Source organism: Pieris brassicae, chromosome 3 (genome assembly GCF_905147105.1).
Source record: "Pieris brassicae chromosome 3, ilPieBrab1.1, whole genome shotgun sequence".
In the NCBI taxonomy this organism is placed as follows: Eukaryota; Metazoa; Arthropoda; class Insecta; order Lepidoptera; family Pieridae; genus Pieris; species Pieris brassicae.
This window is the reverse complement of record NC_059667.1, coordinates 100572-118128: the sequence shown is the minus strand read 5'-3', so window position 1 is coordinate 118128 and position 17557 is coordinate 100572. Positions and strand designations below refer to the sequence as shown.

General features: G+C 41.6%; 4 protein-coding genes across 4 annotated transcripts; 2 read left to right on the top strand and 2 right to left on the bottom strand.

Moving 5' to 3' along the window:
* The first annotated feature begins 1104 nt into the window (after positions 1–1104).
* LOC123706751 (U11/U12 small nuclear ribonucleoprotein 25 kDa protein-like) lies at positions 1105–3838 on the top strand. The gene is made up of 4 exons (XM_045656138.1): positions 1105–1215; positions 3159–3326; positions 3434–3505; positions 3591–3838. The coding sequence occupies exons 1-4, from the start codon at positions 1192–1194 to the stop codon at positions 3822–3824; spliced, it is 498 nt and encodes a 165-aa protein (XP_045512094.1). The 5' UTR covers positions 1105–1191; the 3' UTR covers positions 3825–3838.
* LOC123706750 lies at positions 3377–10240 on the bottom strand. The gene is made up of 14 exons (XM_045656137.1): positions 9968–10240; positions 9639–9892; positions 9058–9158; positions 8538–8687; positions 8294–8458; positions 8005–8211; positions 7528–7928; positions 6988–7458; positions 6758–6913; positions 6433–6684; positions 5855–6368; positions 5689–5780; positions 5024–5626; positions 3377–4059 (listed from the first exon to the last, which is right to left on the bottom strand). Exons 1-14 carry the CDS (start codon positions 9998–10000, stop codon positions 3931–3933), a joined length of 3528 nt encoding a protein of 1175 aa, XP_045512093.1. The 5' UTR covers positions 10001–10240; the 3' UTR covers positions 3377–3930.
* Positions 10241–14177: 3937 nt separating this feature from the next.
* On the top strand, positions 14178–14747 carry LOC123707589 (mitochondrial import inner membrane translocase subunit Tim13-like). The gene has a single exon (XM_045657758.1). It carries the CDS (start codon positions 14337–14339, stop codon positions 14607–14609), a length of 273 nt encoding a protein of 90 aa, XP_045513714.1. The 5' UTR covers positions 14178–14336; the 3' UTR covers positions 14610–14747.
* LOC123707588 (splicing regulatory glutamine/lysine-rich protein 1) lies at positions 14697–16420 on the bottom strand. The gene is made up of 3 exons (XM_045657757.1): positions 15814–16420; positions 15363–15673; positions 14697–14895 (listed from the first exon to the last, which is right to left on the bottom strand). The coding sequence occupies exons 1-3, from the start codon at positions 16193–16195 to the stop codon at positions 14809–14811; spliced, it is 780 nt and encodes a 259-aa protein (XP_045513713.1). The 5' UTR covers positions 16196–16420; the 3' UTR covers positions 14697–14808.
* Positions 16421–17557: the final 1137 nt, after the last annotated feature.

Genomic DNA, 17557 nt, shown 5'->3' with positions numbered 1-17557 from the left:
AACTAGTATACCTAAAAAATTTGCGATTAGCATTTCTTAATGAAGCACCATCTCATGCCACTAATTACTATTGGTTTAACGAGTTAAGGCGTGTACATAGCAATCTCAATGATGATCCGCGTGAGGGACGTCTTTTAACAGCGACTACTGAAGATAACATCAGTACTGTGCGACGCATGATAGAGAGTAAGCTATCAGCAGATGCAGAGGCAATTGGTATTGGCCTAGGCATTGGTATGAGTCAAGTTCAAAAAATATTACACGAACATTTAGGCGTCAGGAAGCTTTGTACCAGATGGATTCCCCATACTTTAACCGACGACCAGAAACACCTTCGCATGGACTGGTGTCGCCAAACGTTAGATAAGTTCAACGTTCAACGGCGGTGACTCAAATGCTGTATTTGACATCGTCATCGGTGATGAAAGCTATATTGCTACGAATCCGAAACCAAAAGACAATCACCTCAGTGGGTGTTTCCTTTCGAAGATCGGCCAACTAAGTTAAGAAAGGAAGAAGTTAAGGAAAAAAGGTAATTGCCTCATACTTTGGTCGGAAATATCATTTTGCGACGGTTGTACTACAAGATGGAAGGATAGTTCCTGCAGACTGTTAAGTCAATCGCTGTTCGCGTGTTGTCTTGGAAAAAAACCCTGTTGTATTTATTCCTAAGAACTAAAGACAAAATTCGAGGTATTCTCTTTATGAGCCCTGAAGATGCGATGAAAGCGTACGAAATTGCTATAGAAGGGAAGAATGGGCCCACTGCTTCTCTCGGTGGTTCCATCGAATGCGACGATGTGTAGAGAGGAACGGATATTACTTCGAAAAACAATAAAAGTATTGGCAACTTTCTACATTAAGCCGTTTTTCATTTTCTAAACATTTTCAGTATTAGGTTAGGTTTTTAGATTTTTTTATATAATGGCAGTAGGTTTTAACTTTATGCCAGTTTTTAGATGAAATTAATAGCTAAAATAGCAAGTTGTTTTCTGTACCCTTTGAGTATTGTTGTGAATTTTCGTTGCGAGATGTATGTAGCACAGAATACGTGAATACGTAAGTGAATTATGTATTCTGTACCTCTCAAGGGCAAGTGTCAACGGTGGAATTTTTAAGTCTCATTTATAAGTAAACAACAATAATTGTGAGAATTGTTTATAATTATTGTAGGATTTCATAATCATATCGATGTTGATGGATCGCAATTGTTCGGTATATATGTAAAAGGTCTGAGATATAATCTCAGAATCTCATTATTAATTTAGAACCAAGTCGCCGCCGTCTGCGTTATCTTTAAATCTCCGTAACTGTTTATACGGACGGAGGCTTGTCCTTTTGGTAATTCTCAAAATAGTAAGTGTACGGTTCCGTGGTCATTTGGGTGCTTTAAATAATAGAAGTTTATTGTTTTATTCTATATTAAGCACTCCCATATTACAATTTTAACCGAGAGTGCCTAATCCTGGCTATGCTCTCGGGGTGTAACTCCCATGATTTATTTAATTGCTATGAAACGAATAACTGTAATGTAGAAGAGAGTGCCTGCGTTTGGCTATTCCTCGGGGCTTAACTCCGACAATTTAGGAAATCGTCGCGCTTATAGGTGATCAAAATGTACAGCCATAGCACATACATACATAGGAAATTGTCATGGTTGTAAATGAGAAGAATGTGCAAGTCTTAGCACGTACATAGGGATCATCATGCTTATATAACTAAAAAAGCCTGAGTGAGCAAAATGTACAGCCTTGGCTCATACATACAATATCCCCCAGGCAATACTCCTCCAAAAGTGCAAGATGAATATGTAGTGCTTAACAAGATTCCATCCATTATATGCTTAATAGTCTCTAAACTTTTGCTAACACTTCTTACACTATTCTACGGCACTATTACTAACACTGAGAAATATCAGTGTCCAGTCCCGGGTGGGTCTCCCTGAGGCCATTGCGAAACTGGCTGCTGATTCAGCTGTTGCTACACCTACTGGTCCGCGGCGTCCCCTGATATTTATATGATCGTAATGTCCTATCCATTATCTGTCCAGAGCACATTCTGAGAACTATCATGAGCATAAAAAGTACATAACTGTTTTGTTGAATGCAACCATGACCTAGGTTAACATGGGCAGGAAATTGATATTTATTATTTACTAGTAAATTTTAAACGCCGAGTTTTACTATTCTGTAAAATCATCAATTAAAACAACATGAGGTTAACAGAGGAAGTCATATAATTACTAATCTTCTTAAAACTTTATTTTTTTAATGTATTGAAATTAAGACTAATAAATCCAATTAAGCCGTATTCTCCTTATAGAGGAGCCTGAGTTTGTGAGCTCCAGCTATCTTTGTGATTGTACTAGTGACATTCTATCCTATAAGGTCCTGATGCAGGTTGTCCACCATTATGACATTTTATTTGTATCTAGCTCTTACCGGTACAGCCCCACAGCTGTCTGCTCTTACAGGCATCAAGACTTGTTTGTAGAGTAAAACTCCTAAATACTATCTGACCATTTTTTTTTTATCAATTTGAATTTAGGTTTCTAGGTGTTCTTAAAAACCTCAAATTTTCGTACTTACAGCCCATTTCCCATCAGGAGCTCTCATAGTTTCTTTACATTATTTACAGCTTCGCTGCAATAGATGGTGGATTATTCAAATGTTATTTGCTTTGAGAGACATTAATCTTTGTTTTACAAATTTTTGAGTTTACAGAGTTGATAATGGGTCAAAGTTTTTTGAGCACCCATCTATCTGCCACCGTTCAAGCGGGCAGCCTTTTTGCCTTTCAGAACGTTGGAGACGAAAATTGAGAAATGTGTTTTCGGTACGCCGATGTGTTTCCCGACTGAATATATGCCGACTTACCAAATTTCAGCCATAAGGGCTCCACAAATGGCGATTTTAGCCAAGTATGGCGGTCATCTCGCTTTGGGTATTTCGGATTAAAACTTTCATCACACCAGATTGTCACAAATTTAGGTTAGGACTGCGTTAGGTTAGGCGGCCCATTTAGAAATTAACGAACTTTCGGTCTGGCATTGCGAGATTTTGTACCGTTTGAATTATTCAATAATATTCAAATGAAAATTAGTTACGGAAACATTCTACTAGCAGTTAATATCTTTAAAAACATTTGCACATTTGCAGAGCGGCAATGAGACGTACAAAATGGAAGAATGGAAAAGTATCGTAACCACTTTGACGCACGATGAAGTCGTCGAAGTGACAAAATCGTCTCTCTGCACCTTAATAAGCACCGATCCCGTGCTTAGAGATTTGCCTCTAGATGTCATAACAGAGGAAATATTATTACTGGTCGGTATAGTAATCTACAATTATGAACTAGAAATCAAACACTTTATACATTCCTTTTAAGAGTTTATTGGCCTTATACTGTCTGTAAACTGTCACTCCTTTCGCAGACTGCAGCGGAACACGGAAAGTGCATTACGATATTCATTCGTAGGGAAAGCGAACCCCCGTTAAGAGTCATAGTAAGTGTTTCGATTTGAGAGTTTAACCAAATAATCGCAATAATTACTTTAACGAGATGAACACGAGTCGTTGTCCGTCATCCAGGTACCGCAAAGCGCCACGGTGAGGAAGTTGAAAAAATCGATAGCGCGTCATTTCGAACTCTCGCAGCAGAGAAACGGGCCCAAGGTGAAGATTTCTTGGAAGTACGTCTGGAAGACCTTCGACCTCTGTTTCGACGGAATCACATTAGACGACGATAACGGTTCTATCGACAGTTACGGAGTGGGTAACAAGGAGAGCTTGACGTTCAAAAAGAGAAATGGCAAAAATAGATAGAATTTAAACCGGAACTCGTGTTTTCTCTGCGTTTTCATACATTTCCGTGAAGCGCCTCGAGTGGCCTTTTTTATCCTTAACGCTAGGCCGGCAAGCGCCCGTCGCCTCAGAGCTGTTCGAAGTCCGTCTGCGGCGGCGGTTCCTGAGGCAGCGGCTCGAAGTCCCCGAGCGTGTAGTGCTGGTCCTCGTGGCGCGGCGTGGCCAGCGGGCCCTCGTAGCGGGGCGGCTCCCGCTCCTGCGGACGCGACAGACCTCGATAAACGGCGGAGCGGAGTTTCAATAGAATCTCTATTATAAAGACTTAAAAATAATTAATTTTGTGGTTTCTCTGTAAGGGAACTCTGTCTACAACTGTTCACCTCACCTCATTCGTTTAACATATTCTACCAGAAGCTACGAGCCTTCTTCGTCTAATATTTTTAAGCATTGTTATCATTTGTCGATTTGGTTCATTTATTAACCCGTAACGGCGTTAATGAAGTTATTAAGGTATCTGAAATTGGTTCTGTGTTCGGATTAGTTGTTGTCCAAACGTGTTGTTTAGTTCACATAAACTACGCGATTTAATTTACGTATTCATAGTTTTTTAGGGCTTATTTTAATTATTATTCGTTTTGACAACACGCAATGTTTTATATGTCGTAAAAATACTATGCATAATTCTCATTGGCAAGTTTTACAAGAGACGTCGCCTCTTTGTGGTACTCTTTTGTGCGAAAGGAAGGGAAATATCGTCTTGTACCGCTCGGAACATCGCCTGCCCCGCCTCGCTTTCCTTCCGATACCTAAGCCTAAGCTACGTATGGTTTTTACATTAAGTTTAATAACCTGAGTTAACCCAGTTTAATTGAATTTTATCTCTAAGTATTGAATTAATTAGAAAGAAATAGATAATTATAATTGTCTTGCGCTGGCGCAAAGCGTAGTTGTCTCGTCTCAATGGAGCGATAGGAAGCGAGAACTAATGTGATGTAATTAAAATAATTGAATAAAAACCAAAACGTAGACTAGAGATGATGTCTTTCTTTTGAAATCCTCGGAACCACAAAAGGCTTTAGTTTAAAAGTTAACAAAATAAAAAATATGTGTTTCGCACAACCCCAACAATGACACCTTCCGCAAAGTGCAGAGCCCTGGAATCGGATTGGTGCAAAGTGTCGTCGAGACAGTCGAAACGAGTGAATTCGATCTCTCGGTACCTGGTCCTGCTGCAGGAGCGAGGGCGGGGCGAGGTCGTCCAGCGACAGCTGCGTGTTGATGACGGACGCCGGCGCGAACTCGGCCAGCGGAGACAGGCGGCACTCGACGGGCCCGTCCTCCTTGGCCGCCTCGGTCGGCTCCTCGCGGGCCTCGACCGCGCCGGTCCGCTCGCGGGGCGTCTCCGCGCTCGCGGGAGAATCCTTGCGGTCGTCCCGGTCGTCGGGCGCGGCGTTGGCGCGCGCGTCCTCCTCCGAGGCGTAGACCGTCGAGTGGCGCGTGACGAGCAGATGCGTGAGCGCGTCGGTGCCGACGGAGCTGGAATAGCCGCAGACGCAGTGCAGCGGGCGCGGCGCGGGCCGCGGGGCGTCCTCGAGCGAGTGCGGCCCGGCGCAGAAGCCGCTGTGGCGCAGCATGGCGCGGTAGCACGACGTCGCGTACGGGCACTTGCTGCACGACGTCACGCCCAGGAAGTGCCGCTCGGCCTCAAGCGGCGCGTCGCACTCGCGGCACAGGCGGCCCGTCGGCAGCACCAGCGTCAGCCGCTCGAACGTGTCGCCGATCGAGTGGCTCGTCGAGTCCTTCACCGGGGGCCGGGCCTTCGTCTGAAAGGCGAATCGCGTCATCGCGTCGTCCCCTCGGAGACCGCCGGCGATAGAAATCCTACCTTGGGTCGGTTGATCAGGTGCTCCTCGGTGCACAGCGGCAGCGCGTCTTCCCGGGATTTGTGGTCGCGTATCTGGTGCTCCTTCAGCCGACCTGGAAAGCGGAAACGCGGAATCAGCGACGCTCCCGGGGGCGGTCCCGCTTCGCCGTCGTCGTCGAACACGTACCTAGATGCACGAAGCGCAGCACGCAGCGGTCGCAGCGCACCTCGAGGGCCGCCCCGTGACGGCGAAGGTGGGCCAGGAACAGCGCCACGTTGGCGCGCAGCTCGCAGCCGTCCGCGTACACGGGCACGGCCTCGAGGCAGAGCGGGCAGAGCACCGCGGCGGAGCGGCCGTGGGCCGAGAGGGCGTGGTCCACCACGGCGCGGTGGGCGGAGGCGCGGTAGGGGCACGCGGGGCACGCGTAGGGCAGCTCGCGCGGCGCGTGCGTCTTCTGCATGTGCGCCGCCAGCGTCAGCACGGCCGCGAAGCGCACCTCGCAGATGAGGCAGGCGTACGTGAACAGCTCGGGCGACTTGGTGTCGACGGGGTGGCGCCGCCGCAGGTGCTCGGCCAGCTCGTCGGCGGGCATCCGGGTCAGGCAGTAGGCGCACGTCGCGCCCTCGCCGTCCACCGCGTGATCGACCAGGTGCCGCTGCAGCTCCCCGCTCTCGGAGAAGCTCTCGTCGCACTCGGGGCACTGCGGAGAGAGCCGGGGATCAGCGAGCGCCCGTCCCGCGACGCGCGACGGAGGCGGCACTGACCTGCACGGCGACGGCGACGCGGTCGGCGGCGGCGGCCTGCGTCTGGCCGAAGTAGTAGCGCTCGAGCGAGACGGTCTCGTCGGCCTTGAGTTCCTTCTTGATGTTCTTAAGCGGGATGTCGAGCTCGTTGTCGTCCTCGTCGACGTCGAGGTAGGACTTGGCCCGCTTGCGTCGGCCTCGGCCGGGCCCGCCGCTCTCCGCCTCTTTGTTCTTTTCCTGCTTTATCTTGTTCCGGCGCTGCGCCAGCGGTACCTGAAAACTTCGAGATTCGTCAGCCTGTGTCGCGACGATCGAGGGCGCCTCGGTTCCGGCGAACGTCACCCACCTCTTCGTCGTCGTCGTCGTCGACGTACAGCGTCTTCTCCTTCTTTCTCTTGCGGGTGGGCGCGACGGGCGGCGGCGAAGGCTCCCTCTTGCGGCGTCCTCTTCGACCTCGGCCCGTCTCCGGCTCCGCGACCTCCTCCGCTTCGCGATCCCTTTTCTGCAACGATCCACGTTTGAGTCGGTATTCGGCGACGCCTCCGGGGGACCGTCGCCCGTCGACCGCGATCCCACCTTGGCCGGGTACTTCCAGTTTTTAAAGGGGTTGGCGGCGATCTTGTTCAGGCGCACGGTGATCGAGTCTTTCGAGTCGAGCTTGGTCTGCTCGGCGAGATGCGTCACGATGTTGTCGAAGGCCTGCCCCGGCGTGGAGCCGAAGCGCTCGCGCCACACCAGCTCGTCGAGAAACTGCTGGATGATCTGACGCGAGAGCAGCGACAGCGTGTTCTGGAACATCCGCGGCACGATCCGGCGCAGATACTCCATGATGTTGGCGTTGGAGTGCTTGCCCGCGTCTCCGTGCGACGACGACTGGTGGACGTTCTTGAAGCCCATGCCGTGCAGTGTGCTCTTGTCGACAGTCAGATCCGTGAGGATCGCGGCCCCCGGATGCACCCACTCGGCGAGAGGCTCCAAGATCTTCTGGAAGCGTTTCTTGTAGTTCTTCTCGTGCTCGGCCAGCGGCTCCACGGCACGTAGCCGAATCTGAAAACGGGAAAATTGCACGAATCCATGCGGGGTCGAGGGGGCGGGAGTGTAACGGGAGACACCCACCAGCTTGTCGGCGGGGTCCAGCACGCCCAGCACCTCCACCTTGACCTGGCGCTGCGTACCGTCGTGCGACGTGGTACCGAGCGAGATGACGCCCACCTCGACGGGGCGGCCGGCGGCGCCGAGCGGAGGCAGGTGCCGGTGCGTGGCAGCCGTGCACACGCCGCGCAGCCACGTGAACAGCCCCTTCACGTATAAGTTGTCCACCTTCACCCACTGCACCACGTTTTGCACGTTGGTCTGACACGCCCAGTGGTAGATCAGCTTCAGCAGCACGCTCGGCGGAAACGTTGCGCCCTCGAACAGGGAGCTGGAGAACACCGACACGAACCGCGTCGGGCAGCACTCCGATATCCAGACGTACCCACCCGAGTACGGGAACTTGGTCGAGTCCGAATACATGCCTGAAAGAGAAGTCGCGGATCAGGCTCGCGGCCTACGTCGGTCGACACGCGGCAGAAGCGAGACTCGGGGACGCACCCAGCTTCAGCTTGTTTCCGCGATGAATGGCGCACCACTGCTCGGAGCGCACCAGACCCTGCTGGATGAGCCACTCGGTAAACTTCATGGGCGTGTGCACCAGCACGGATTTGACCTTGGTGTCGAGCGCCGCGCGGTCCGAGGCCGGCGCATCTTTGGAGCGCAGGTAGGGCCGCGCCACGACCACCAACGACGGGAAGGTCTTCCCTGCCAAACAAAGGAGCGAACGCATTAAGATCGACCGACGTCGGCCAAGTCGCGAAACACTGAGCGAGACGATCGTGTCCACCTTGGAGTTTATTGAAGGAAACTTCTCTCGAGTCGGCCACGTTCTTGTTTCCGTCGTCTTTAGTCAAGTCGACTATGGCGGTGGTCTTGGCCGCGCTGCCGGTGAGCAGACCGCCCACCGCGGTGGCCTCCGAGGGACGCACGTTCGTCACTACGCTGTGCACGTCTGAAAAATTCATCCAATGCACTTATGAATTAAGCGAAGGAAAGAAAACACGTACATACTATAGATGGGAATCACTAACTAGATGGAGCCAATGTCTTATCCTTAGTTTTGGTTATCTCTTTGGTTTCTTTATCATCTTTCTTTTTCTCCTTGTCTTTCTTCTTTTTCTTGCTGGGTCGAGGTTCCGGACTTGCGGTCTTATCCCGTGAATGATCGCGCTTGCCTCTTGCTACAATGATATTATGGCAATCAAAGTTTAAGCACATAACACAATTACAATGTAAATATTGTTTCACAATTTACGTTAATTATTTACATTGATTATACATACAATTAAAGAATACTTTAACAATATATAAAGGGATTTTGTAACTTAATATGTAGTTAAATAAACAATGTTCCCCTTGTTTAAAAGTACCATAACACTACTTCATTGAAATAAATGTTTATAATTGATACTTTGAAGTGTATCACAATGAAAAGAAGTCATTAATTGAAAAGATTGCAAACTATTTCTGCTATTGAAATTGATACAAGTTTAAGTAATTCATGAAAAGTGATACATATTTCTTATTTTTGGTTATTTCTAAAACACTTACTTCTCTTTCCGGACTTTGACTCTTTAGATATTGATATGGACCGAGATCTTGATCGTATAATTTCTGCACTTTGACGTTCCAAGTCCTTCAAAACAGGCTGCCTAAAAATATATATATCATCATTTTAATGGTTCACAATTACTACGTGTTAATTTTTCACAATGAAGGAAAGGTAATTTTTTTTGCAAAAATTTGGAATTTGTCAAATCAAATAGAATTTACCACTATACAAAATACAACATTCCTTAAAATTTTACATAAATAAAAAATTTACAAATCCAGGTTTTTGGTGTGCTACTTAAACAATGAATGTCCAGTTTTATAAGATATATATTTTTGATTGATTTTTATAGATCAATTGATGAATGTGGTGGAAAATTTGGGTCTGCTAGTATTACAGGCACTTGAGTAATTGGTGATATATCCCCAGAATAAGTTAAAAAATGAAAAAAAATTAAGAGGTTAAATAAATTTACATTATTAATGGTAATAAACATAGACCTAAGATACAATTAAGCAAATATTGGATAAAAACATTAATAAATAAAATAAATTTAAAAACAACACAATTTCATACATACTTCCCAAGAAGCTGATATGCTGTGAATTGATCTCCATTATATACAATCTTCCCTCCTGTGTCTTTCACAATATCATCAAGAGTATTTTGTATTTTCTTGTATTCTTCATCAGCATGCCTGTAAGCTTGCAACTGCACTTCCGAGAGTTCCTCTTCCCAACATTCTAGCTCTAACGTCGGTACATCAGGACCAAAATAGGATCGTTTATATAAGTCTGCCTCAATTATTTCTGGTGCAGGTAGTGAGACTGGCTCCTACATGTAAGAAAAAAAACAAACAACCATACAGAACATGTATAAACTAGTTACACAAAGATACATGAAACAAACCTCCGAGTCAGATTTTAACTTCTTTAGCTTCATTTTTCAGTTTTATAACTTTAGGAAATATTAGCAGTGCGTTTTAAAATTCATTATTTATAACTTTATTTCAGAATTAGCACAACTCACAAACAAAAGCCTATCACTAATATGACAGTTTAAGCTTTGAAGTATGGACCAGAGCTTGAGACATTTTTTTTTAATTTTATGACCTGGTAACATAAACCTTTAAGTCACAACAGATTTGGAAAAAGTTCATTACTTTGGAGTCACTACATATCTTTTAGCTTGAGATAAAATGTAGTATAACCACAGAACACTATTACTTCTAGCGAGAATAACGCTAAACAAATTGTAACAGGAATGTCATTAGCTCACGCTTTGTCACATAAATTCGTTTGGCATTGTTACAATTTCAGTCCTCTTTTCAATAAAGATGTGGCACAACAATTTATGCACTACACGATTATTATTATATAGCCATTATTATTTTTCAAAACTAAATAAAAGGTTTCGGACGCACAAGCAAAGTCAAGCAAACGACAGAGAGCTACTCGCAATACACTATGGCTACGAAGTATTTTCGCAAACTATATGAAAGAAGGGACTAATAATATTAACAGATCCCAAGCCTTTACGCTTTAGGAACTATCGTCGATGACCGAAACTTCAAAACGCATACGGCAGCTTCTTTTCATTAGCAAATTAACTTTAAATTCACCACGACAACATTGTTGCCGATACACTGAGTCCCTAGACGAAGCCATATTCACCACCCCATTCACCCACATTAACCACCGCAATATAGACGACTTGCATTTGCTACTCTTCACAACATAAGTGCACCCGAGGCATCGGGGACGGAGCAATTCAGACGAATTAATAATATCGGTGTTAGATTACAAACTAGTTTACGACTACAACGTGTACATGCCAAGGCTGTACATTTTGCTCACTCAGCCTTTCTTAGTTTTATAAGCGTATTTAAATTTGCAAATCCGCCACCGCCACCTTGCAAGAACGTTTAGCCCTGGTTGGCTGTGACAGATGGGCACCGCAGAAAACGGAATAAAGAGTTCCAAGCCCTGCAGGATCACTTCGGCGACAGAGTCAACGACGGAATCTGGAGCAGCAGGACGCAAAGAAAGACTGCGTCCTGTCCCAATCTGTTGACCTATAGTGCCAAATACGGGGACAGCCTGCAAAGTGGGGCCATGGAGGGTGCGTAGTAGGCACAGTACTCCGGACCAGGTCAATGATCTGACGAACCCAGGAGAGTGTCGACTGAGACTTGGCAGTTCTCTGAATGTGAGGTCAAGAAGATCCAACAAAGATGGTTTGTGACTACATCTGGTATTTACCTTATTTGTGTCAGGTCATATGCTTGGAAATACCGGGCGTACTAGTGTAATGGCTGATATAGTTCTGACGTGTTAAGAGTTTCTCTAACTCATTATTAACCGAATATTTTATTACGGCAATTTCGTATTAATATGATATAAGTACTTCAACATATATATATTATGTATGTAGTATTTAAGATATTATGTTTGAACAATAAATTAGGTTTGAATATTGCTCTGTCGTATACATTTCTCGCTTCCTCTCAAAGTGGCGAAGACTATTTCAAGCCCTTAATTATCGTGGTGTGCCTGCCCGATAGCTTTGAAATAATCCTACCACCTCAAACCTACCTTTGACCCTACCCGTAGGGCTCCGTCTGTTACCTTAGGTCTCTTGGTGCAGACATCCCGTACTTATTTATATATTCACTATTTATGTGATAGGGTACATCTGGAGGGCTTAGGGATCCGTAGGGTTGTTAGGTTCTTACATCTCAAATATTTAGTTATCTAGTGCAGCTTGCTCATACATACATTACATATACAATACAGAAACTCCTGACATACAAAACATATAAAAATTAAACACACATTTCACATTCCACTAGCTAGCAAGCTGTACATTATCCATAAAAAAAATGCGCCAAGCTTAAGACAAATTTCACTTTTCGACAGGCGTGAGTCATTAACGCCAAACGATTTTACGTATTAGTGTTACTACGGTTTGAAGACGGCTTAAAGATACTTGTTTAATACAGTTGCTCAAAAAGTGGCGTATTGCAGAGACGTATAGCGTTCGGGATGTGATCTATTACACACTTGAGCTTTTTCTTTACCTTTTCCGCACTCGTATGTTCTCTGTCTCAACTCTTAAAATAATGTCTATTAAAAAAGAAAAAAACAACCACGATTTTTTTTAGTAAAAAAAATACAATTATTGTTCAAGTTTAAGATAAATAGATATTAAAAACTGTAAAGTTTTGTGCTTCATGTAAGTTAAGTTATAAGCTTATTAAATACAAACTATTTCCGTAACTCAGATATGTATCATATACCATTAGATGATAACATAAATTACCAGCAAATATATACTTAATGTAACTCAAAATACAAAAATGTGAGCGTGTACTAGTGAATACACGTAAGAAGTGAATCTTCTTTATGACCTTAGTAAAAAAAAATCTACTATATTCAACTTTATAGAAATTGGCTGAATAAAATAAAATTAGATAAAGTTTAACAAAATACTTTTAGTATCATATACATGAATACAAATAATACAACTATTTCATTTTAGCTTAATACTACTAAGATCATTACAGAATTTCATTAATTGTATTAAATTTATTACTATCATTGTTATCGTTATTATATATTTTTCTTATTAATGACTTCGAATCTCTTCGAATTAACCATGGCTTTGTTTCCAAGAAGTTCCACTTCAAAAAAATAATAGATTTTTTTATGATTTATGCAAATATTTCTAAAAGACTAATTTGTTTCAATATCAGATTTAATGATTTGGTTCAATGAGTTAGCTTAGATTTCATGACATTTCATCTCATTAAATTTCATTTCATATCAATAAAGAAATTCTACTGGAGACATGGCTGTATGGGCATAGTACCCTTTGCCTACCCAGAATGGGTGAAGAAAAGAAAAAAAATCTGCTTATATTCTTTTACGGTTGGCGGCATTTTACAAAAAATTGTCTTGCTATTTTAGTTGTTTGTTGCACAAAATCAGTAATTTCGACGATATTTTATTTGAATCAATACCACCCGAACTCAGTATAATTGCACAAAATGCTTCGGAGAACATTTTACCGGAAGTTCAAAAAATCGCTACATATACTACATACGACGAATTTATTGCGTGGAGGGAACATAAAAAAGCAAATAGTTTTATTAAATTGCTTAATTTTTTCGCAACTGTTTAAAAAAAGTTGTTCTGTACACGTGCGGGACCGTCATTGCAACTTGTTCAGACTGTTAACCTTTGGCTGCGCCTCGGCTCGGGTAGACATTTTTCGGAACTCTTGCAACGACAGGCTTTCCGCAGTCGTAATGCAATATACTATATTCCGTGGGATGGGAAACTGGATAAAACTACCCACGTTATATAATAATCCTTCGTCATTTCAAGTTGAATCTTGCTATCCTGGGGTCGACTTTTGCCAGGCGTTGAAATTTTGGTTGACGTACTAGCAGCCACTTCTCCTTCTTTGGAAATTTTGGTTACAGTTTTTTCGGATATACCTGGAGACAAAAAATACAAAAATGATAAGTACAAAACCTGTATTTGGTATACAATGTGAAAAACTAAATTTTTAATTCTTGTGAAATTAGGAATTTTATGAGATTTCATTCGTGGCTCGCAATCTTATTTTGCTTACCTGTCTTGGCGGCAACCCGAAGACAAACTAATTCATACGGAATTATTAGCCCTTTGTTCGATTTTTCTTTTTCACAACACGATTTCACCTGCAAGACCTGATGGTCTAATCATGCCAAAAATAATAAAAGCGATCACCCTTTTATTGGTTTTGGCATGATTTAACGCACAAAACTCTCAAAAATTCGGAATAAAATATGGAACTCGACAAGGCGTTTTTACTTTTTGGTGTTTTGAGAAACAGTGGGTCCAACAGAACGACGAAGGGAACCATCGTGAAACGCACTATAGTATATCACGCCTGCCGAAGTGATTTTGTGTCGGGCCCTATCGTAACTTCTAAGTTATTACCAAACCTATTATTAACTAATTAAATTAACGTCAAACAAAATTGACATTGAGATTTATTTTGTTATTAGACTTCGATCTACATGTCTAGTCTGTGAAATCCTTTATGTTATTGACAACTGACACAAACTTATCTATGGTGTGCAGTATGCATAACAATTTTTTCTCGGAATTGATATATGTGAGACTTTAAGGTTAGGTATCCGAAATTGTCGTTCTAAAATATTGATTAATATTTAAGAAAATTTGCTGTATTTTTTGTCCTTGTAATTGTTACATCATACCAACGAGCAATGGATTCTCTATCCACTGGATCACTAAGCGGCGCACAGAAGGAAGATTTAATGGACCAAGTCAAACAGCAGATAGCAATAGCTAATGCTCAAGAGTTACTGACAAAGATGTCCGAAAAATGTTTTAAAAAGTGTATCAACAAACCTGGCACTTCATTGGACAATTCCGAGCAGAAGTGCATAGCAATGTGCATGGACAGATATATGGATGCCTGGAATCTAGTTTCTAGGACTTACAGCAGTCGCATTCAGCGGGAAAGAAACAACATGTGAATATGTTTATAGGCAGACAAATCTGTTGAAAGTGAAATTACAGTGCTGTATATAATGTAGAGAACTAGAACCAGAAAATGTTACAAATTGTGTGTTGCAATTGTCTGTTATGTTTATTATTAAAATAAATTTAGGTTACACTTTTTTTTATTCAAAATTCATATATTCACATCACTCTAACTGAAAAACTTATTGTTATTTATAACTCTCCTCTCAACATTTTTTTTCGGTATTGGTATAATTTCTTAATCCACATCTCTTTTAGATCTTCTTGACATTGAATTTCCTGCAATATAGAGAAAGGTTTAATAGCAATAGCTAAAGAGCAGATACCTAACACTAACATATATCATACATTTATGTATGAGTAGCTCTTAGTGTGACTCCGATACAATAAATACATTATTTTTAATATATGGGAGTAATACTTAGGGTGTGACAAACAATACTTACTCCCATAACAGTAAACAAAAAGATTTTAACTTATTTTTGAAATAGATGAGATTGGAACACCCACAGCACATAACATATTTTCATAGCTGTGCCACAGTTACATCCACATTAATTTCAGTCGCATCTCGTACATCACAAATTGATGCATGGTTTTTGTTCATTATTTTGCTACAAATATTTTTTAAATATTTGTAATTATATTGGATTTAACTACAATAATAACTCCCAAAATAATAGTCAAATCTCTACATAATCTCCAGCAAAATTTGTGATGAATTACATATTAAGATAAATACTTACACTAAAATTGATAATTGAATCATCTTTTCTAACTTTAACATCAGCTTCTGGCACTTTAACAGTTTCTGCATTTAGATCTATAACAATATTTTGCCTTTTCCTTTTTGTTGATGAGAAAGATTTTTGTACAAATGAATCATTATTTAGTTCATCTAATAGGTTACGATCATGTATTGTAGGCATATCTTCTTTCACAGCCACATCTTTGTACTCATATGTTGGAATCTTAGTCATAGTCAAGCCTGCTGCCTCTGCTGCCTTTATAGACTTTTCTACTATGGTGTCTGTATCATCTAATTGTAGAGGAGGCTCTAAAAGTTTTGATATATCAATCATTTCTTTTATTATTTTTTTTGGTATGTATAATACTATACTTAATACCCTGTACTAATAAATTTATTTATAATATATTATATAGAACTGAATAAATAAAAAACATAAGTTTAATTACCTATATCGAAAGAATTTGACCTGCTCTTAGACCGAGACCACTTGTGACTCTTTTTATTATATTTTCGGTCACGAGAGGACAAACGTGACCGAGAACGGTCACGGGAGTATTTAGAGCGCTTAGATCGAGAATGTGAAGATGAACGCAGTTTAGACCTACTTTCATACCGCTCTATTGACGCACTTCTCGAATAACTCCGTCTCCTATGTTTTGACCTAGAATTGGATAGTCTTCTCTTATGACTTTTTATAAGTAAATGGTCTTTCGAACGCGATCGTCTTTTATGTTTAGTTTTAGACTTTTTGCGCTCGTAAGATGACTCCGAGCTATATGAAGAACTTCGTCGATCTCTGGAAGTACTTCTTTCACGATCCCTGGGCATAATAGAAATCAATTAGATGCTATGCATAATAATGGTAAAGGGTGAGCTCAAGTTCTTATACTTGTAGAAATACTGATAGTTTGTATTAGTATATCTATGTTTAATGCTAGTTCTGATGGTGTAAGAATAATGTTTGCACATCCGAAACACTATTACTTAAAGATGAACGAGAAAAGTTATTTGTAACTGTAACTTTTTTTACGAACTGTTATAAGAGTATTCAGTCATAAATGATTAAATGACAAATGACGACAGTTGTCATTTGTCACTGAATTTTGTATTTTTTTTTTGAAGATTTTATGGCCGGGTAAAAGAGACCGAGTCTTTTAAGCCAAAAGAGCAGCTAAAGTTTTAGTTCTCCATTCCAACATATTGTAGCTTTCAAAATGAAAACGAACCGTGTAAACGGTAAACTATATGCTATCAAATTAAGTCTATTGTTAGTAAACATTCCTCAAAGTCAATTAAATAACAACGTTTACGTTTAGTAAAATGACATATGATATGATAGAATTTACAAAAATATGTAAATTTGTGGATGTTATTTTAATATATATATATATATATTGTAATTTACTTTGGTTAGCTTTACGTTTGATGTCAAACATAAAATCGAATTGTAGTGGTTATTCTTTTGGTATAATAGTTACGTTAATATTAATATATCGATAATATTGCAAGCAAAAATAAAAACGAATAACTTCATAAAGTGTGCGGCTTAACTAATCAATTAATTAGTCATACGAATATAGAGGTCAAATAAAAACCGATTTATACCATACTCGATTTCTGTAGAGAATGAAATAAAAATATTCTTTGAAGAAATTATACCAGATAAATCTTGTGAAAATATATCAAAAGTGTAAAAATAACATCAAATAAAGTTAAGAAATAGATGTGCAGCAACAGTGTATAATAAGACACATTAAGTCCTTCCGCGGACTCCTGGTACCTGAAAAATCTCTGCAGCTGAACTTTTAAACAATGTGTCACTGACTTATACGAACAGCCTCGGTCAGAAAGCGTCTATATGCACTCAAGCCTTGCACGGTGTAGTCCGCCCCGTAGACGACGAAAAGCCGGATGTGCTATCGACCTACTCAAGAAGTGATGCCGTTATAGCCCAAATCGTTTTAAAATCCCGTACAATATAAATTCGGCAGTAACTTGAATTAGCTTTGGCACAGCGCTTTGATGCTAGATAGAATCTCCGGATAATTATACAACTTATTAACAGCTTTATACAAAAAACAAGTGGTCCGCAATCCACCTTTTTTGGTTGTGTTACCGCTCTTTATTGATAAAAAATGTTGACAAATGAAAACACTAGTCTGGAAGAATACTACCAGCCTATTATTTTAG